At 44.8% G+C, this 16,573-nt stretch overlaps 2 protein-coding genes across 9 annotated transcripts in view; both read left to right on the top strand.

The window, feature by feature from the left end:
- The window catches only part of dnaaf11 (dynein axonemal assembly factor 11), a 40,260-nt gene extending 34,047 nt beyond the window's left edge, over nt 1–6,213 (top strand). For both annotated transcript variants that reach the window (XM_005457656.4, XM_005457655.4), the window contains exon 13: nt 2,339–6,213. In XM_005457656.4, the coding sequence (XP_005457713.1) occupies nt 2,339–2,411 (73 nt within the window). In that variant the 3' untranslated portion in view covers nt 2,412–6,213. The remainder of the gene's footprint in view (nt 1–2,338) is intronic.
- A 6,059-nt stretch (nt 6,214–12,272) lies between these two features.
- kcnq3 (potassium voltage-gated channel, KQT-like subfamily, member 3) overlaps nt 12,273–16,573 on the top strand; it is a 129,155-nt gene continuing 124,854 nt past the window's right edge. For 2 of the 7 annotated variants that reach the window (XM_025900423.1, XM_025900422.1), the window contains exons 1-3: nt 12,273–12,852; nt 13,515–13,671; nt 14,118–14,565. In XM_025900423.1, the coding sequence (XP_025756208.1) occupies nt 14,252–14,565 (314 nt within the window). In that variant the 5' untranslated portion in view covers nt 12,273–12,852; nt 13,515–13,671; nt 14,118–14,251. The remainder of the gene's footprint in view (nt 12,853–13,514; nt 13,672–14,117; nt 14,566–16,573) is intronic. The other 5 variants (XR_003214944.1, XM_025900424.1, XR_003214942.1 and 2 more) reach the window with 4 other exon arrangements.

The following is a 16,573-nucleotide window of genomic DNA, read 5'->3' as shown; positions in this document are numbered from 1 at the left end:
TGAAGCTCTCACTGGGAGGTTCCCACAACCATCTGTAGGGTTTAAACAGAACGGCCCAAAAAAGGGGAAAATATCCAGTGAGCAGCGGTCACCTCAAGCCTGTTGGTATCCTTATTTATCCAGGTAAAGTCTCACTGAGATGAAAATCTAACTCAAATAGTTAGATGTTACATCCATGCTGAAGAGCATCTCTGAACATGCAACACATCAAACCTTGAAGCGTCCACAGTGGAGGAACAGCCTGGAGGTGGCTCCATCTCAGCTTAATTACTCCATCCCGTCACTCTGCGGGGTTACGTCCTCTCCGTGCGGCTGCTCGCCGAGCCCGGGGACCCAGCGAGGAGATTGGAGCCGTGCTGAGCAGGAAAATGTTTGGTTTATGTGGCACTGGTCTGAGAATCAAAGGGACACTTCAAGGATTCATGTGAAGTAAATCCAAAAACATTCTGTTTCCTGAGTGGCCTTTTCTTCGCCGCGTTCCCTCTCTCTCCGCCTTCTTTCCTCTCTGGGATGAATAATTTACTGGTTTCCTCCCTCTCGCCATCTCTGCGCTGCAGCCAAGGGCGGATGCAGGGCTGTGATACTCGCTCTGCAGCCAGTGGGAAGCTCTTTATTATCCTGTGAACGTGAAAGAAGGAATCTTTTGAATCTCTCCTCACGGGAAATGTTGTCCATAAAGTGGAATTCTCCGCTTTTCCTGATTTCCAGTCATACATGTGCTGTTCCAGGGGTGGATGCTCACATCAAACATGATCCATATTTCAAATATTGAGGTTACACTTTGTACTGAGACAAACTCTCTAAGCTCTCTGCTGTTCTTACCTTCTGCTTGTGGGGAGCAGCCAATCAGAAGAAAGCTTCCTTAAAGGAGGAGGAGCTAAATGAGCTTGTTTCAGGCAGAGAGTGAGCTGATGGATGGATCCAAAATAATCTCTGGAGCAGCTCCAGGTGGAGTCCTCATCTGATGGACTCCTCTGGGTGGAGGAGCTGTGTTATACCTCTATATGTGTCCTCCACACTCAGAAGCCACGTGGTGATTTATTGGATTTATCATTTATGCTGAGTCGTGAATCTCCCGGACCGTGACTGAAGCTCGGACCTGACGGTCGGAGTCGTTTTTCATGGCGGTTTGATTCACGACAACCTTAACTGAGCGAGCACCAAATCACACGGCGGCCTCACGTGTTCGCATCATGGAGGTTCACACACACCAGAACACCATCACCTCTCGTGGAAGGAGGGGCGTCAGTCGGTTTTATTACTTAGTGACATTTAATTTATGTGCTAATGAAAAGTCTACAGCATATCCCTCACGGATGCAGCAGCGCTTAAAAGGATGATTGTCTGCTGGTGGAAGCCCGCTCATCCCATCCCCGAACCAAAGTGGGTCACAGAGTTTGTGGAAACTTTATCAGGAGCAAAATGAAGTGTGCAGACATCAAAGTAAAACTCAGACAATTTATTGTGTGAGACACGTTTAAAGTGTCTGTCCATTTCTCAGGCTCATTTTAATCTCTTAGAAAAGCCAAACGGCAGCTTTTAGTTACAGCTGATTGGTTTATTAAAGGTGGGCGTGGTCACATGTTGGCTTAGAACTGGTTCAGCTTCCTGCACTCTGAAGCCGGTGTTCACAGAAATCAGTGAACGCTCAACATCAGTGCCGCCGACTGAAGCTGTTGGCCGAGAACATCACCCAACCCCACCCTGACGGTGTAGCACAGGCCCGTCTGGATCAGGAGCATATCCACAACGGGATGAGTGCATTGTGGTTATAAAGAGATGGACATGGTTGGCATTTAAACGATGCTCAGCTGCTACTAAGAAAGCTAAGAAAATATCTCCACAACTTTACAGCAACAACCTGAACCGCTGGTCCTAAACCGCAGAGATGATGAAGTTACTAACAATCCCAGTTTTTCTGAAAATAACCTAAATAAATTTATACCAAAGATAAATCTATTGGCAGCTGACAGTAATTTTTATCTGGCACAGATTTTCCCAAAGTGTGCGTCAACGTCCAAACTGCAGTTCCTGTGATCTCCACTTGAGGCAGTGAGTCAAACCCACAGAGTCCCGCGTTAACTTTACAGCAGAAATAAACGTTTTTTGGTCTTTATATCTCACGCCTGTAATTTAAAACAACAACAGTCATCGTCGTCCACATAAATCTAAATAAAGAGACTCTGCTCAGTTTCCCGACTCCCGCCCCTCCTCCGCTCTCTGTTTGTAAAAGTTGGATGAAGCTGATGAATAAAACATGCTGGCTGTGCAGTTGAAGAGTCGGCCACATCATGCAGATATAACACAGCAGCCTGTAACACCTTTAATTATTCAACAGCTGGATTTCTGACAAACGCCTTGCTCAGAGTCGCCGTGGGTGGCCTGAGATCTGCGAAGGCCCAAGCATATGATCCACATCGTCTTCATCACACCAGTCAGTGAGCCCTCGCGTCCTGTGGAGGGGGACCGCTCCATCAGGGTGGACAGAGGCCATCACTCAGGACGCCATACCAGCAAAATGCCCTCTCACTGCACAGGTCACCAGTTCAAGGTTTTTCCTTTAATTTATCACCTCGAACGTACATACAGTTTTCCTTATTTATGACAGAAGTCCCAAACAGAGTGGGAATGACCTGACTTCCTCTGCTGATAAAGGCCTTCAGGTTTGGCGTGAACCAATGAGCAGTTTGAAACGGTGACGTGCCTTTTCAGTTTTCAGCCTGCAGCGTGCTCCATCGCTGTGAGTGATGTTTTCATGGAGGGAGGAACGGGGGAGGAAAGAAGACGTAACAGGTCCATTTCGGAGGTCTCTGCGGGGTCTGAACACTGTCCGGCTCCGCCTCAGCGCCTGCAGCACTCAGACATGAAAGCTGAGGGGAGGGTGGAGAATGAAACACAGAAAAACCGCCTGCTACACCTGACAGGTGATGAGTCCAAGACCCCGGAGGGCGGTGGAGACGTGGAGGCGCATGAGGACGTTTCATATCAGGTTTGTCATGAAATGCAAGCTGCTCATCTGGAAACAGCAACAACCTCAGCGTGTTTCTGGATTCAGCTCAACGTTACGGAGGATTTTTTTGACTGTAAACAGGCAAATATTCACCAGGCTGTGACTTGTTACAGTGTTACTGTTCAGAAACCCTGATTAAACACGGCTGCTTCAGTTTCAGTTTCCACAGTTAAACTTTTATTTTAGTCTGTTCGGGATTCATTCGCAGCTGTCTGTCTGTGCCAGCCGATAACTCCGCCCACCCGTCCAGATATGGTCAGTGTCACCACCAACTGCCGACTTCCTGTCATGCATTAAAATTCAGTGCAGCCTCATCTTGTGTGTTCAGATTCAGGTCTGTGGACACAAACTGAGGATTTTCCGCTTCTAAAGCACAACAAAAGTCCACATTTGGAGGCTGGAGAAGACAGTTTTCCTGGTTTCTATGGTGACGTGTCTCTACTGGATATCAAAGGATCTGAAAATATGAAATTTATCTGCTGTTAAGATACTTTTCTTACAAACTCTGCTGACTGACGTGCATTATGTTCACCTCAGTATCACATCTGTATCACATCTGCATCACACACATGATATACGTTTGCTTTCTGCTTGAACTTTATTTCTTGCGCAGCAGTAACTCTTGATTCTGTCTTTGAGTGTGTTTAAATGTTGAAATGTACAATACTGATGGCTGGTACAGGTTTGGACATGCTTTATATTTCAGTATTTCCTGTATTTGATAAGAAGAGTGAAAACTCACAGCAAGAAAACATCAGTGACAAGAAGAGTCAGAGCTGAAGGTGCTCAGATGCATCTGAGGGACAGCTCAGGTGGAGAGGTGAGGCTGATATGGTTTGGACATGTGCAGAGGAGGGAGGACGGAGGCTGTCGGACAAAGGATGATGAAGATGGAGTTTCGGTGCAGGAGGAGAAGAGGAAGACGTCAGAGTCAGAGTTTTTATTAAACTTGTCTCAGATAATCAGAAGCATCCACCCCAGACTTTCAGCCAATGCACTACACGCTGATAGAAATATCTAAAGTGAGTGTTCCTGAGTTACAGTAAAAGTTTTTATTATTATATCTATTAAACATTATGAAATCCTCCTCTGCATGATGTGTAACACGAGAGAAAATATTTGAATTTTAATCCTGAAATCTGCAGGATCTGCAGATCTGTTTCTTTAACTGCAGCAGGTGTGGAGTTTATTTGTTGAGGACTTTTATTGTGAAAGGCAAGAACTGGAAGAAGGCTTTTTCACATGAGTGCAGAAAAATCTGATTTTCTAATCTGGCTCCAAAAATCTGATGTAGCGGCAGCCACAACGCTCACATATGGACGATTAAAAACTAAAGTGTGACATCACTGTGGCTATGTCCATCTTCTACATACAGTCTGTGTGTGGAGCCATGTTTAAAGGGACATATCTGCATTTTATTTCACTTTAAACTGTGTCCAAACATTCATGCTCCAGGGCACTTCAGCAGAAGGTTCCCACCATGCTGCTGCATCATCACAGTAACTCCAGCTGTCAGCCGCCTGCAGGACGGATGGTCTCTGCTCGGGGACAGCGTGCTATTCTGAGCCTGTAAAATTACATGGATGACAAATCTTCTTCCATTCACGGACACGAGTATTGATCGGAGCCTTCGTCCATCACCAGACACCTCACACCCACAAACTGACACTCGCAGGGAAGCTTCATCAATCTGCTCCTGCCTAAATACCTGGCTGGGGGGGGGGCGCAGGAGGTCACAGGTTTGAATCCCACAGGCAGGAGAAGCTTCTGAAAAGGCCTCGCTGTTTCCTGAAGAAGATTAGGGCAAAGCGGCTGTAAAGTCACTTCATTGGAGAATTTAATGGAGTTGAAAGCTAAAAAAAGCAAAGACCATCAGGAAAATCCATTTTCTTCTAAGCTTTATGGTCTGATTCCCATCTGTCCACACGGAGCTGGGAAGCAGCGGACCGTCCTGTACAGCAGCAGACAGCTGGAGTCAAATTATTGCTTTTTCAATTACAGACTCGTTCAGACGTTTTTCATCCAGATAATTAGTCAAATCCGACGACCGTTACCAATTAAGCAGAAATACTAAAGGCCACCAAGACGTGCAATCAATCTATTTTAAGATTGCTCTGTTCTTCTGGGTAAATCCTGTTAGCCTTTGTGTGGTCAAACACAGGACTCCTTCCTGGAAAGAGCGGCTCTGACTTTGTCTTATTGCTCTTCCCTGCACATCCACATTTCCACTGCAGATATTTCCAGGATCTGAGTCTTGGTTGTGTGTCTACGTTAGTGTACGTGCAGGCTGATGCATCAAACATTCGAACTGCGTCATCAGAGTTCACATTTCCTGTTCATTTCATGATCATCACATCAAATAACCAAAAAATGACCTGAAAGAGACGGAACGCTGCAGAGCTCCGACTTTGTGCTCTTTGAAGGCAATAACGAGACCGTGTGCTGTGCTTTGTTCTCAAGCTTACGGCTGCTGCTCTGTAGTGGACAGCAACTAACAACTACAACCTAAAAATCATAAAATGAAATCATAGAATCAAAATCAAAGATTTCTTAGAAACAACGTTTAAACCAGAGACATGTAAACAAGTTTCACTGATTAATCCTGAGAAATCTGAATATAAGAAAGAGAAGAGCAGTTTCAGCAGCCTCTGTGTGTTTGCACATGATACATTAATGCTGCTGCAGGAAATGAGAGAAATCTCTCAGCACGACTCTCTGGGCATCAAATTTAAGAAATTACAGAAAGGTTTTTGTTAATTCACAGAAGACGTCCTTTTTACTGTGAAAACAGCAGGAAGAGAAACAAAACAGGAACTTTCCTGTCATTTAATCACTTAGTTGTCATTTAAAATAGTATGAGGACGAGGTCTGTATCTGTAGGAAAAGTTGCAAAAATGTAGGAAATTGCAGTTAAAAGTCCAAAACTTCAAATTTCCTAACGCTGTCCATCCTGATTGGATGCTTTGCCGGCCTTATTCTGGCTCCTGGGCCTTATGTTTGACACCCCTGTCTTTCCCAGGCCACAAAGATGTTTTTTTGTTTCTTGTTAGTTTTCATGTGTTATTTTTGTCTTTAAGTTTCTCCTGTTTTTACTTTGAAGGTTAGGAGTAGCTCTTTATCCCAGATGCAGTCCTGTCATGCCCCGTCGTTGCTGGATTGTCTGTTTTGTGTTTCCACCACTGACAATAAATAAATTAATAAAATAATAAGTTTTTATCTGAGAACTTGACATTTCTAATGACTTTTTCAACTTCAAGTTATTTTCTCTGAATTTTCAGCTAGACGTCAAAATTCTGAGATAACCTGAAATGTATGGATGATTTATTTTCGGCCATCTGTAAATTCATGTTGTCCTTGTCCTCATCCCTTCATCCGGAGTCTTCCTGCTTCCAGCCTAATACAGTTTTGTGTTTCTTTCCATCCTTTCTTGTGTAGTCCAGGCCGTCCTCATCAGCATTTAAATCAACCTCAGTCCTTGTTTTGTAGTTTTGCGTGTAATTAATCGTAACAGTGTTAGTGTGAGTCTGTGAAAGTAAACGTGGCTCCAAATCCTGGATTAGTGGTGCCTTCACAGATGTACAAGTTGACCTGAACAACAAAGTGATATCTGAGGTATCAAAGTGTCCTCTTGTTATCGCCTCTTCTCACTTATTATGTTCTCAGGCCAAACCTGCAGCTTTATATATTTTTAGAAGTGGATCCATGTGGGACCAGAATCATTAATATTCAACACTGACGCCTGCTTCTGCTTTCAGAGGAGCTTCTCAGCTTTTCTGCAAAGAAATGTAAAAATCTGAGAAGAGTCAGCAGATTCACGGTGTCAGTAATGTGCAGAGAATCTCAGATTAGACAGCGGGAGACGACGGAGGCTGAGCTACAGAGCAGAGCCGGCGACACATACGGGCGTTCCTTCAAACACCTGAAGCCTCCTGAACACCTGAAAATCTTTATAAATCGACCTTTGAGTTCGTGATAAAATGACCTCACAGTGTTACGATGTGCTGCCCCTCAGTATGGAGAGTATTTTCTGTTTTTACTCAATTAAAGTTCTCTGAATTAAATGTAAAGTGAAAGTAGCACTCGGCTGGTAAATGAAAACAAACAAACAAACAAACGATACCCGTTCTTCTCACTCAGGAAGGTGACGAAGCTCATAAAACACGAGCACTCTGCTCATGCGTGCTGATTGGTTAGTTAAGGATTTAGGACAGGAAGCCTTGTGAAGATTAAAAATGTTCCCTCACCTGCTCACCGTGAGAAAGTAATCCATACCTTTGTTTCATCCACTTTTGCTTATTGCTAAAGCTTTTATTTTGGAATCAGGCTCTGCTCTTTTCGCATGTCTTCTGGCTTCACCTAAACTCTGGAACTGTCTGCTTCTTCAAATTAGGACATCACCAACATCTTTAAACCTCATGTGAAGACAAGCCTGCTCTGTTTTATTCCATTAACCTGTGCAGCAATTTTAAAACGTGCTGTTTTTATATGTGCTTATGAATAACCTGACCTGACACGACTTCCCTGGATGGCGCCTGTTTTAAAAACAGAAGAGAAACTTCCACGTGTGCAGTAGAAGCAGCTGGTGGTGGGGGCTGAAGGCGATGCTCTCAGGAAGCTGCTGCTACAAACTCTCTGCAGCTGCTGACTTCATGCCTCAAATTAAAATGGCAGAAGCTGTAAAGCAGCTAAAGGTGCTATAACATCTCGCTGACTCACAGAAAGGTGTTTTATTATGATAGAATCTGCCGTGAGGCCTTGTGGACACTCTGTGGTCAGTAGCGTCTCCTCCCACACATTGCCGGGATTTAAGGTGAGAAGTGTAACGGTCAAGGAGAGGGATCCAAATCCAGGAGACATGGAAGCAGAGGAAAATCCAAAAGGCAGGACTCATCCACACCTGGGCAGCCAGCGAAGGCAGAAACATTGTCAAACAAAGAAAATCCAACACAAGCCGAGAACACAGAAGAACAGGAGAGGGCGGCTCCAATGCTAAACAACTACACTGAGAGCGAGTGTATGAACTGAGACAGGTGGGACAGGAACAAATCAGAAGGTAAAACAGATTTCAAAATAAAACAGGAAGTGTTCCTGGTGACTTATTACTTTGTCAACTAAACAAGGAAAAAAAAACTTGACTAACAAGACCGTTAATCACATTCTTCAGTAATGAATCACGCTGGTTAGCTGCACGGCATCGCGCATTGTGAACGATGAACGTTAAACTCCAAACAGACAGCGAAGAAGAAAAACACTTAAAGTAAAATGATGTTAAATATGACATGAAAATATCAAAACTACAATAGATGTTCACATATTTTTAAAATACGGCAAATTAACATTGGAAAAAGATTGGAAAAGTGTCGCGCATTGTGTGGTGCATTACAAATAATACACACTGTTCTACAGTTCATAACAACTATTTTAATAAAATGATAAAACAACAACTCATCCATGCATTTCACATGCCTGGGACACCTCATCCAGCAGGCCGCCACCTCCACTGCCTCCTTTCAATGTGGAGCAGTAGTGGCTACAGTCTAACGGTGTGTTCACACCGAACGCGATAGGCGCGAGCGAAAACGTCCCAAACGCCCCTAATTTGACGCGTGCACATTCGCACCTCGAACGCGTGTCCAAGAAAAATCCATCGCGCGTCAAAATTGCATATTTTGACGCGCGTGAACCGGAAATGTGGGAGGGATGTGGGAGGAAGTTGTGCCAGACAGTATCTTTGCTAGACGGCAGCTGTCTAGCTAGCGTTTCTATTTACTGTGGAGAGCAGAGCAGCAGCGTTAAGGACGTCCTCGCCGTACCTGGGTCCATCAAGTCCTCCAGACGGGTGAGCAGTTTGGTGAGTTTCACCACTTGCTCCAGGAGCTGCGCCTGGATGACAGCCGATTTCAGCGATATCGCCGTCTTTCCCTCGCCCAGTTTGAGGACCTGCTGTCCCGCGTTGGTCCAGGCATCGCCCGCCTAGACACCAACTACAGGCGCTCAATCCCACCTGCAGAGCGCCTGTCCATCTGCCTGCGGTTAGTAAAAGTGTTTAATATGGTAGTCCTTTATTGATACCTGTGCTAATATGCTAAACTATCGTTTATACACTGCTAACATGGATGTGCTATGCTATCAATGAATGCCGTCGGTGTTTACTGATAGCAAACTGTGGTATGGAGACGACTGTTTATAATATTTCTAGTGATGCTTGAAAGGTCTCATCAAGTCCCGATTTAATTCAATTTATGCTGTTATCAGTGTTTGCATTGATAGCATGGCTGTGGTGTCTATCAGTGTATGCTCTCTGTGTTTGCTGATATCAAACTGGTACAAGGGCCACTGTGGGTTAATCTTTGTAGTGATACTCACTCCTTATTTACACCTGGTTTAATTCTGGTATAGATGAATATTTGTATGTAATCCTGGCAGCTGTCAAACTCTATAACAGGGGTCACCAGCCTTTCTTTAAACTGAGAGGTAGATAAAATTGTGAACAGTTTGGTTCATCTTTAGTTATATGGTTCTATCTTGATAAGCTATGTCTTATCACAGATTAATTTTTCAAAAATATTAATGATTTAAGCAAGGAAAGGGCTACATGTCAACATACAACTCTTTATTTCTATTAATGTCTTACTTCATTCCTGCCTGATTTACATGTTTAGGAATTATGAGTGATTGGCTCACTGTAGTGGTAAAAGTTGCTACCAATCAAATTATGATATGGTAAAGTTAAAACAAAACACAACTGACTGTTTTATATTATATCTAATATATATTATGTAATTATCCTTATAATTAGAAAATGTTTTATGTAAGATTTGTTTTGTAATTTAAATCTGACATCACAAAAGTATTTTGGAATTTGAATAATGTATTTTGTAACTGCAGTACACATAATACTAATTTTGAACACTTTTGTCCAGGTCCCTTGCCACCGGGGACTCCTTCAGGACCATCGCGTTCAGTTTCAGAGTCGGTGTGTCCACGGTGTGCCAGATCACCCCCCAGGTAGCGACGGCCATCTGGGACTGTCTAGTGGGCGACTTCATGGCTGTGCCTTCACCTGGAGACTGGCGGTCCATCACAGAGGGATTCCAGGAGCGCTGGAACTTTCCTCTGTGCTGTGGAGCTCTGGATGGGAAGCACGTCCAGACAAAGGCACCCCATATATCACATAGGAGACACACACATTGATATACACTAAATATTTATTTCATTTCTTTTTTTGTGGTGCCCAAATTTATGCTCCTGCTTGATTTTGTTTAAACAATTATTGCACACTTTTTGTAAATCCAGTAAACTTCTTTCACTTCTCAAATATCACTGTGTGTGTCTCCTGTATGATATATTTAACTGACATTTTTTATTGTAACAACTAACGATTTAGACAGGAAAATAATGGCTATTAACAAGGTTGCCCAAACCTTTGCATCCCACTGTATTAGTATATTCTGTCATTAGTGTAATATGAAATAAATTCTACATGTGTCAAGTCGTGTGCCAACATTTGCTGTGTAGTAGAACTGAGACATTAGTCATTATAAAACTTTATTTGAAATAATATTAAAATTCTCACAGAGAAAAACATTAAACATAAATATATAAAATATAACTATTTACAGAGAGACAGGAATAAAAAAAAAAAAAGACCCAGCTGCTCTCCAGAGCAGGAACAAGGCTGAGGAGGAAATGCTCCATTGGAGACTGGCGTGGCCTCTTCAGGGACACCAGGATGGCCAGCTCCACTGCCGATGGACCGTCCTGGGACCCGTCCCTCATCTGCCTCGGAGCTGTCCTCCTCTCTGGGCGTGTAAAACACAGCACAAAACACAAAGAAATGAGAAGGCTGCTACTAGATTTTAATTTCAACATTGAAAAAAACAAAACAGGATATAATCAGATTAGTTGTAGATATTTAGTAAAGGTGATCACAAGGCAATCCCACACCGAGTAAAAAGCTATCAGTGCTTGCTGTACATACCTGTGGGTGCAGCAGCAGGAGCTCAGGGACTGGGGAGCCAGGAGAAGCAACAGGGGATGCTCTGCAGCAGAATCAGTTGGTTCTATCAAGACAATATTAACTGTTAACAGGTTGAATACAATAATCATAGAGAAAGTATATACAGTGGTCCCTGTTTTATTGCAGCAGGGGTTCTCAGAATAACTAGCCCCTCGCCACGCACTTTATACACTTTTTTCCCCACACACATGAACATTAGTCACAGTTCTCACAAGTTGATTCTCAAAGTGCAAACCTTTGTAGATTGCAAAACGTAAAAGTATTTTTATGCCGCGTTTTGTCTTCATCTGCCTGCCACTTTCGTGCGCCTTTTCCTTTCCTCCCGGTGCAGGTGTCTATTTCCGAATGAGGGTCATAGTTATGAGTGTTTTTGTGCTGTTTTTTCTATTGGACGTGATGGTTATCAAAACCAAACATGATCAATTTGGCAAGCGCAGGAGACACGACACGGAGGAGATTTGTCAATCAGGCTGCAGAATGCAATGCTGTACGGTGCAATGAAAAATCAGCGAAAAAGCGAGGCAGTGACGGATGAGCGGGACCACTGTGTGCTGTTTATTAATAAACAATATATTCCTATATGACAACATGCATAAAACCAGAACGGTATTTGTACATCAGTGGGAAAATAGCGGGACAGTAGGCGGGCTTGCTAGCTTTAGCGCGGCTTCATCGGGTCAGTCTGAAAATTAAAAAGAAGAACAAATGAACTTACCAGGTTGCCCGATCTCCTCACTTCTGTGCCTCCAAGCTCGGTCCTTTTTATTCCTGTCCCGGTAGAAGTAGCAGCTAGCATCGTATAGTTCTGGACGATTAGCCACTGCGTTGATGAGTTTTTCCTCCATACTGAATGAAGAATGAAGGGCTTTGGTTTGATCTGCCCCTTTGACCTGGTTACAGCCACGTCACCAGGCTCCTGATTGGTTGACGCGGCGCGACTTGACGCTGGAGTTCAAATTTTTCCAACTCGAGCGGTAGAGGCGAAAGACGCATATGCACAAAATGCAACACAAAAACTCACGCGCGTGGTTTTTTCCGCGAGTCAAACGCGCCAGACGCGCTACAATGACGCGCGTTTCAGGCGTTTTGGCGTTTTCGCGACGCAAATCTGCTTCAGAATTTTCGCCGGACGCGCAATCGCGTGTCATCAGCCTCTTTCCATTGACTTTACATGTAAACCTGACGCTCTGGCCGCCTCTATCGCGTTCGGTGTGAACGCACCGTAAGCCCCTCCCGAGGAGCTGAACTCCTCACTCTGTTGCTGAAGAAGAGCCCATCCAGCCTTCACAGGAAGCTCATTCTTGCCACTTATATCAACAATCTCATTCTTTTGCCTTTTAAAATACAGAACAATAAATGGTTTAACAAAACATGAGCCCTACATGAACAGCTATATTCTACAATGATGTCAGAGCTGCAGCTCCATCTGCTGGCAGATGGTTGCATAGCATTTAGGACACAACGACTGTGGCATTTGAGCACCCGTTTAAATATTAATTTGATTGCATGACTAATACATCAGGTACTGACCAGGGACAAAAGGACGATTAGTTTCTAGTCGACTAGTTGTGCACATCACTAGAAACTCAACATCACAACAGGAGGAAAGAAGGAAGACGGAGATGAGAGATAATGAGGAAAGAGGAAAGGGGCGGGACCTAAACACAGCTGAAACTTATTAAGGGAAACACAACACAGGCTACCAAAATAACATAGGAAATAAGACAGCCTACTTAACACAGACACAGACTGGAGGAACAGAATGGAAACACAACAATGTCTAAGAACAGCAAACTAACCCAAACCAAAGATCACCTGAAATGTAAGAGCTGGATAATAAAACACCGGCTATCTCGGATCCTGGGCTCTGAGTTTTTTATGTTCTGTTCTTCCATTGTTGACGTTTTTGCTGTATGTATTATGTTTCCCAGTGGTTCTTGTTTACATTTGTCTTAAAACCACTGAGTGTTTTCTCAGTGGGAATGCTTTGATGGAAAAGGGGTGAATTTGATCGCTCATACGGGAGATTTTATTGTAATTTTACAAAAAGTCCAACTTTTAGAAAACGTAAACCCATAAAAGAAATGTCAGTGGTGAGATTTGAGCGTTAAATGATGTTTCTAAAGAATCTGAAGTCCGCTCTGTGTTTCCGGTGGGTTTTTTTAACCCTTTAAGGAGCGGAAGCTTCGTCTTTATGTAACTCTGTTTTTCTGTTTTGCCTCTGAAATAAAGAGCCAGTTTCCCTGCACATGCATGTGCACACAGGCGCGTGCACGTCTACATGACTGTGCAGATTGTCGTGCGCGCGTCTGCCTGCATCTACCTGTGTTTACACGCGCGTTTTCCTCCTGAATACGCGAAGGTGGACGCTTTCTTGAGCGCGTGCACGTATGCATGCCTGGATGTGTGAGTGCGCGCGCTCGGGGCGTTTGCGTTGCTGCTGCTGAAAGCCTCCCTCTCTCTCCCTCTCTCTCTCCTCTTCAGTTTCAGTACCGACCTCCTTCGCACAGCATCTCTGCTCTTCATTCTCCGTCTCCACCCTCCTCCTCTTCCTCCTTCTCCGCCTCAGCACCGCTTCCTCTGCAGGTGGATGGAGGCTGGGAGCCCCGGAGACAGAAGCCATGGCCGGGATGCGCCGCCGGTAGGGCTCGGTGCTGTTAGCGCTCTCATAGGTGTCCCTGTGATTTCCCGTGTGTGTGTGTCGCCAGGTCTTTGTCTATCCCGTGTGTGTGTGTTTATGGGGGAGTGCTGGCTGTTTGGGAAGTGGGCAATTGTTGCTCTATTTTATAGATTATTGATTAATGAAAACGCCCGGTGTGATCAGGTGTGTTTTCGCCTCGTGTCCCGTCACACGGAGCCCGTGTTCCCCGGAAAACGCGCTGTTTTTGCGCATTAGTGAGTTTATATCCCACTCCGCGTCGGCCTCACCTCTCCGTGTGTTCTCGTGGTGATCAGCGCGTGCATGTTATGCGCGGTTTTTACGCACATTGTCCTCGCGCTGCTGTACCAGATGCCGATGCTCTCCTGTAGTAACGCTCCATTTCTCTCCTTTCCCTCCATCATTCCTCCTTTCCTCCCGTTCTCCAGTCACACTGCTGAGCACCTCCCTTCGCGCCGGGGACCACATCCTTAAATGACCCGCGGCTGAAGAGAGGGGGGTGTCTCCGGATCCAGCGCCCGGATCATGGCATGCTGCCCACACCGGGCATCCAGCACTGACCATGGGGCTCCGGTCCAGGACCGTCGTTAGTAGCTCGGAGGAGCAGAAGAAGCCCTCCGGCGCTCCTCCCGGGGACTTACTGGACCAAAGCACCGCAGGAGCGGACAAGGATGGCGCCCTGCTGCTGGTGGCTCCGGGCCGGGATGACTACAAGCGGAGCTCCCAGGGCATCGGCATCGGGCTGCTGGCCAAGACCCCCCTGAACTACGCCCGACCGGCCAAGAGGAATAACATCCGCAAGAGGAAGATCCAGAACCTGATCTACGACGCGCTGGAGAGGCCGAGAGGATGGGCGCTGCTCTACCACGCGTTCGTGTGAGTATCTGAATGATGAGAGAGATCCTCCCCTCGGCTCTCCGTTCGCACTTTGTTGCAGCAGTTTTCAGGCTTTAATGAAGCTGGTGAGGAACTCGGCGAGGCTGTAACCTAATATTGCTGGTGGAAATGAAAAGCTTCCTCTTGTATGTAGCTGTAGCTGCTGGTTATGTAAGCGCTCAGCAGGCTTCAGCTGCTGGATCGTTTCTCTGCTGTGTGTGTGTGAAAGGGCGAGAGAGGTTTCACCTGTGCAGGTATTCTGTTTGGTGGATGGATTTAAATGTGGATTCCAAACCTCTGAAACCACTTAAACCCACCAGAGTTACATAAGTGGAGCTCCAGCAGGTGGCTGATGGTGCTGAAGTGTGTTACCAAACTCTGAGCTCGCTGTGAGCGGGGGACTCGTTCAGTGATGGTCCGAGCGACCGTCAGCATCTTTGTTTCCTGTGCAGTGTTGGACTTTGCTGCACCACTTACAATCACATAATCACGATTATTCAATTCAGTTTTGAAATTAAAATCACAATTCAACAGAAAAAAAAAACTACATAAAAAAAAAAGAGACCAGAGTGAAACCTGCCACAGGAGTGAATGTGGACAAAACTACAGGAGCTCTTCTTTACTTTTCTTGTGTCCTGCTAATTTTAAACTTTTAATATGATGATGGAAATATTTGTATTTATGTAAAGAAAAACACAAAAACCAGGCAGCGGGTGATTCATAGTGCATGCTGCTGAGCAGGTGTCTGTACTGAAAAGGCGGCCGACAGTCGTACACGGTTGTGACCGATTCCTGTCCAGAGAAGAGATCCTGGCGTGCAGAAAGGCCTCAGCATCCTGCGGCTGACGGCCGCCTCTGAGGCGGTGAGGCTCGTTTGTTTAGCCGTGATCTGAAGAACGACCAGAACACGAAACACAAAAAAATCACCTGTTGGTTTGAAGACATGGACACAGATTTGTTTTTCATAACAGTCAGATTTGAAGCTCATACATTTCAGGAGGTACGCTTCACATCTGCAGCCAGATGTGTCACCGTGGCAACCAAGAAAACCACTGTAAATTAACTGTCCCTGGGATCTTTACCTGAGCAACTAGTTTAATTTTCTAACCTTAACCAACTGGTTTTATTGCCCAAACATAACCAAACCATTACTGTTAATGATGATTAATAGCGGATCAATCAATAACCTAAATCTGTCCCATGGGGGAGTTGAACTGAGGTATCTGGTGTGAGTGGCGAGATGATTCCCTCCACTGCCGACACCTTCAGCCCTGAAGTGCAGATTTACAGTTTTATATGCAGCGCGTCTTCAAAGGTGTTGCTGTTGTTGGTGCGTGCAGCTCGTGGAGAGGCAGCAGGCAGCACCTGCATGAACTCTGTCCTGTTCTTGTCCTCCTGGTTTTAGAGGTGTTTTTGGTTTTAAAGCAATTCCAGTAGTTTTGAAATCACTGCGATGTGACTAGGGATGGGTATTGATAAGATTTTCACGATTCCGATTCCATTTTCGATTCTTATTTTTAAAAAAGGAGAACACTAAGGTCGATTAGCTTAGAACTTTGTTTTATGTCTTCTCTTTCTCTTTCTCTTCTCTTCAATGGGGTGTCACAGGGTCCCCAGGAAAAAAAAATTGTAAATGTAAAATAATAAAATAAATATTCTTCTGTAGCAATAACAAAGTATAACATAAATTATTCTGTAGCAATTACACAAGAATATCCAGTAATGTCCCTGCCTACAATTAAACACATTCACTTACTGAAAATCGGGGGCATCTGCTGTGGCAAATGGGTGCAAGCCTTTGACCACAAACTTAGTCACTGCTTGGTGACATTCGTCTATCCTGGCCTGGAAGGAGACGCTACCGGTAGACTGCAGCGAGAACTGCCAGCCACACTCTGTCTGTCTGTCTCATCATGGTCGCCTAAATGCAGCACAGTAATGGCAGGTTTTGTAATAAGGCAGATCGCACTAACATAATATGCACTGTTAGCTGATTATTTACCTGCTG

The sequence above is a fragment of the Oreochromis niloticus genome, linkage group LG18, assembly GCF_001858045.2.
Source record: "Oreochromis niloticus isolate F11D_XX linkage group LG18, O_niloticus_UMD_NMBU, whole genome shotgun sequence".
In the NCBI taxonomy this organism is placed as follows: domain Eukaryota; kingdom Metazoa; phylum Chordata; class Actinopteri; order Cichliformes; family Cichlidae; genus Oreochromis; species Oreochromis niloticus.
Note: the sequence above shows the minus strand (reverse complement) of the source record. Positions and strands in the feature narration are given on the sequence as shown.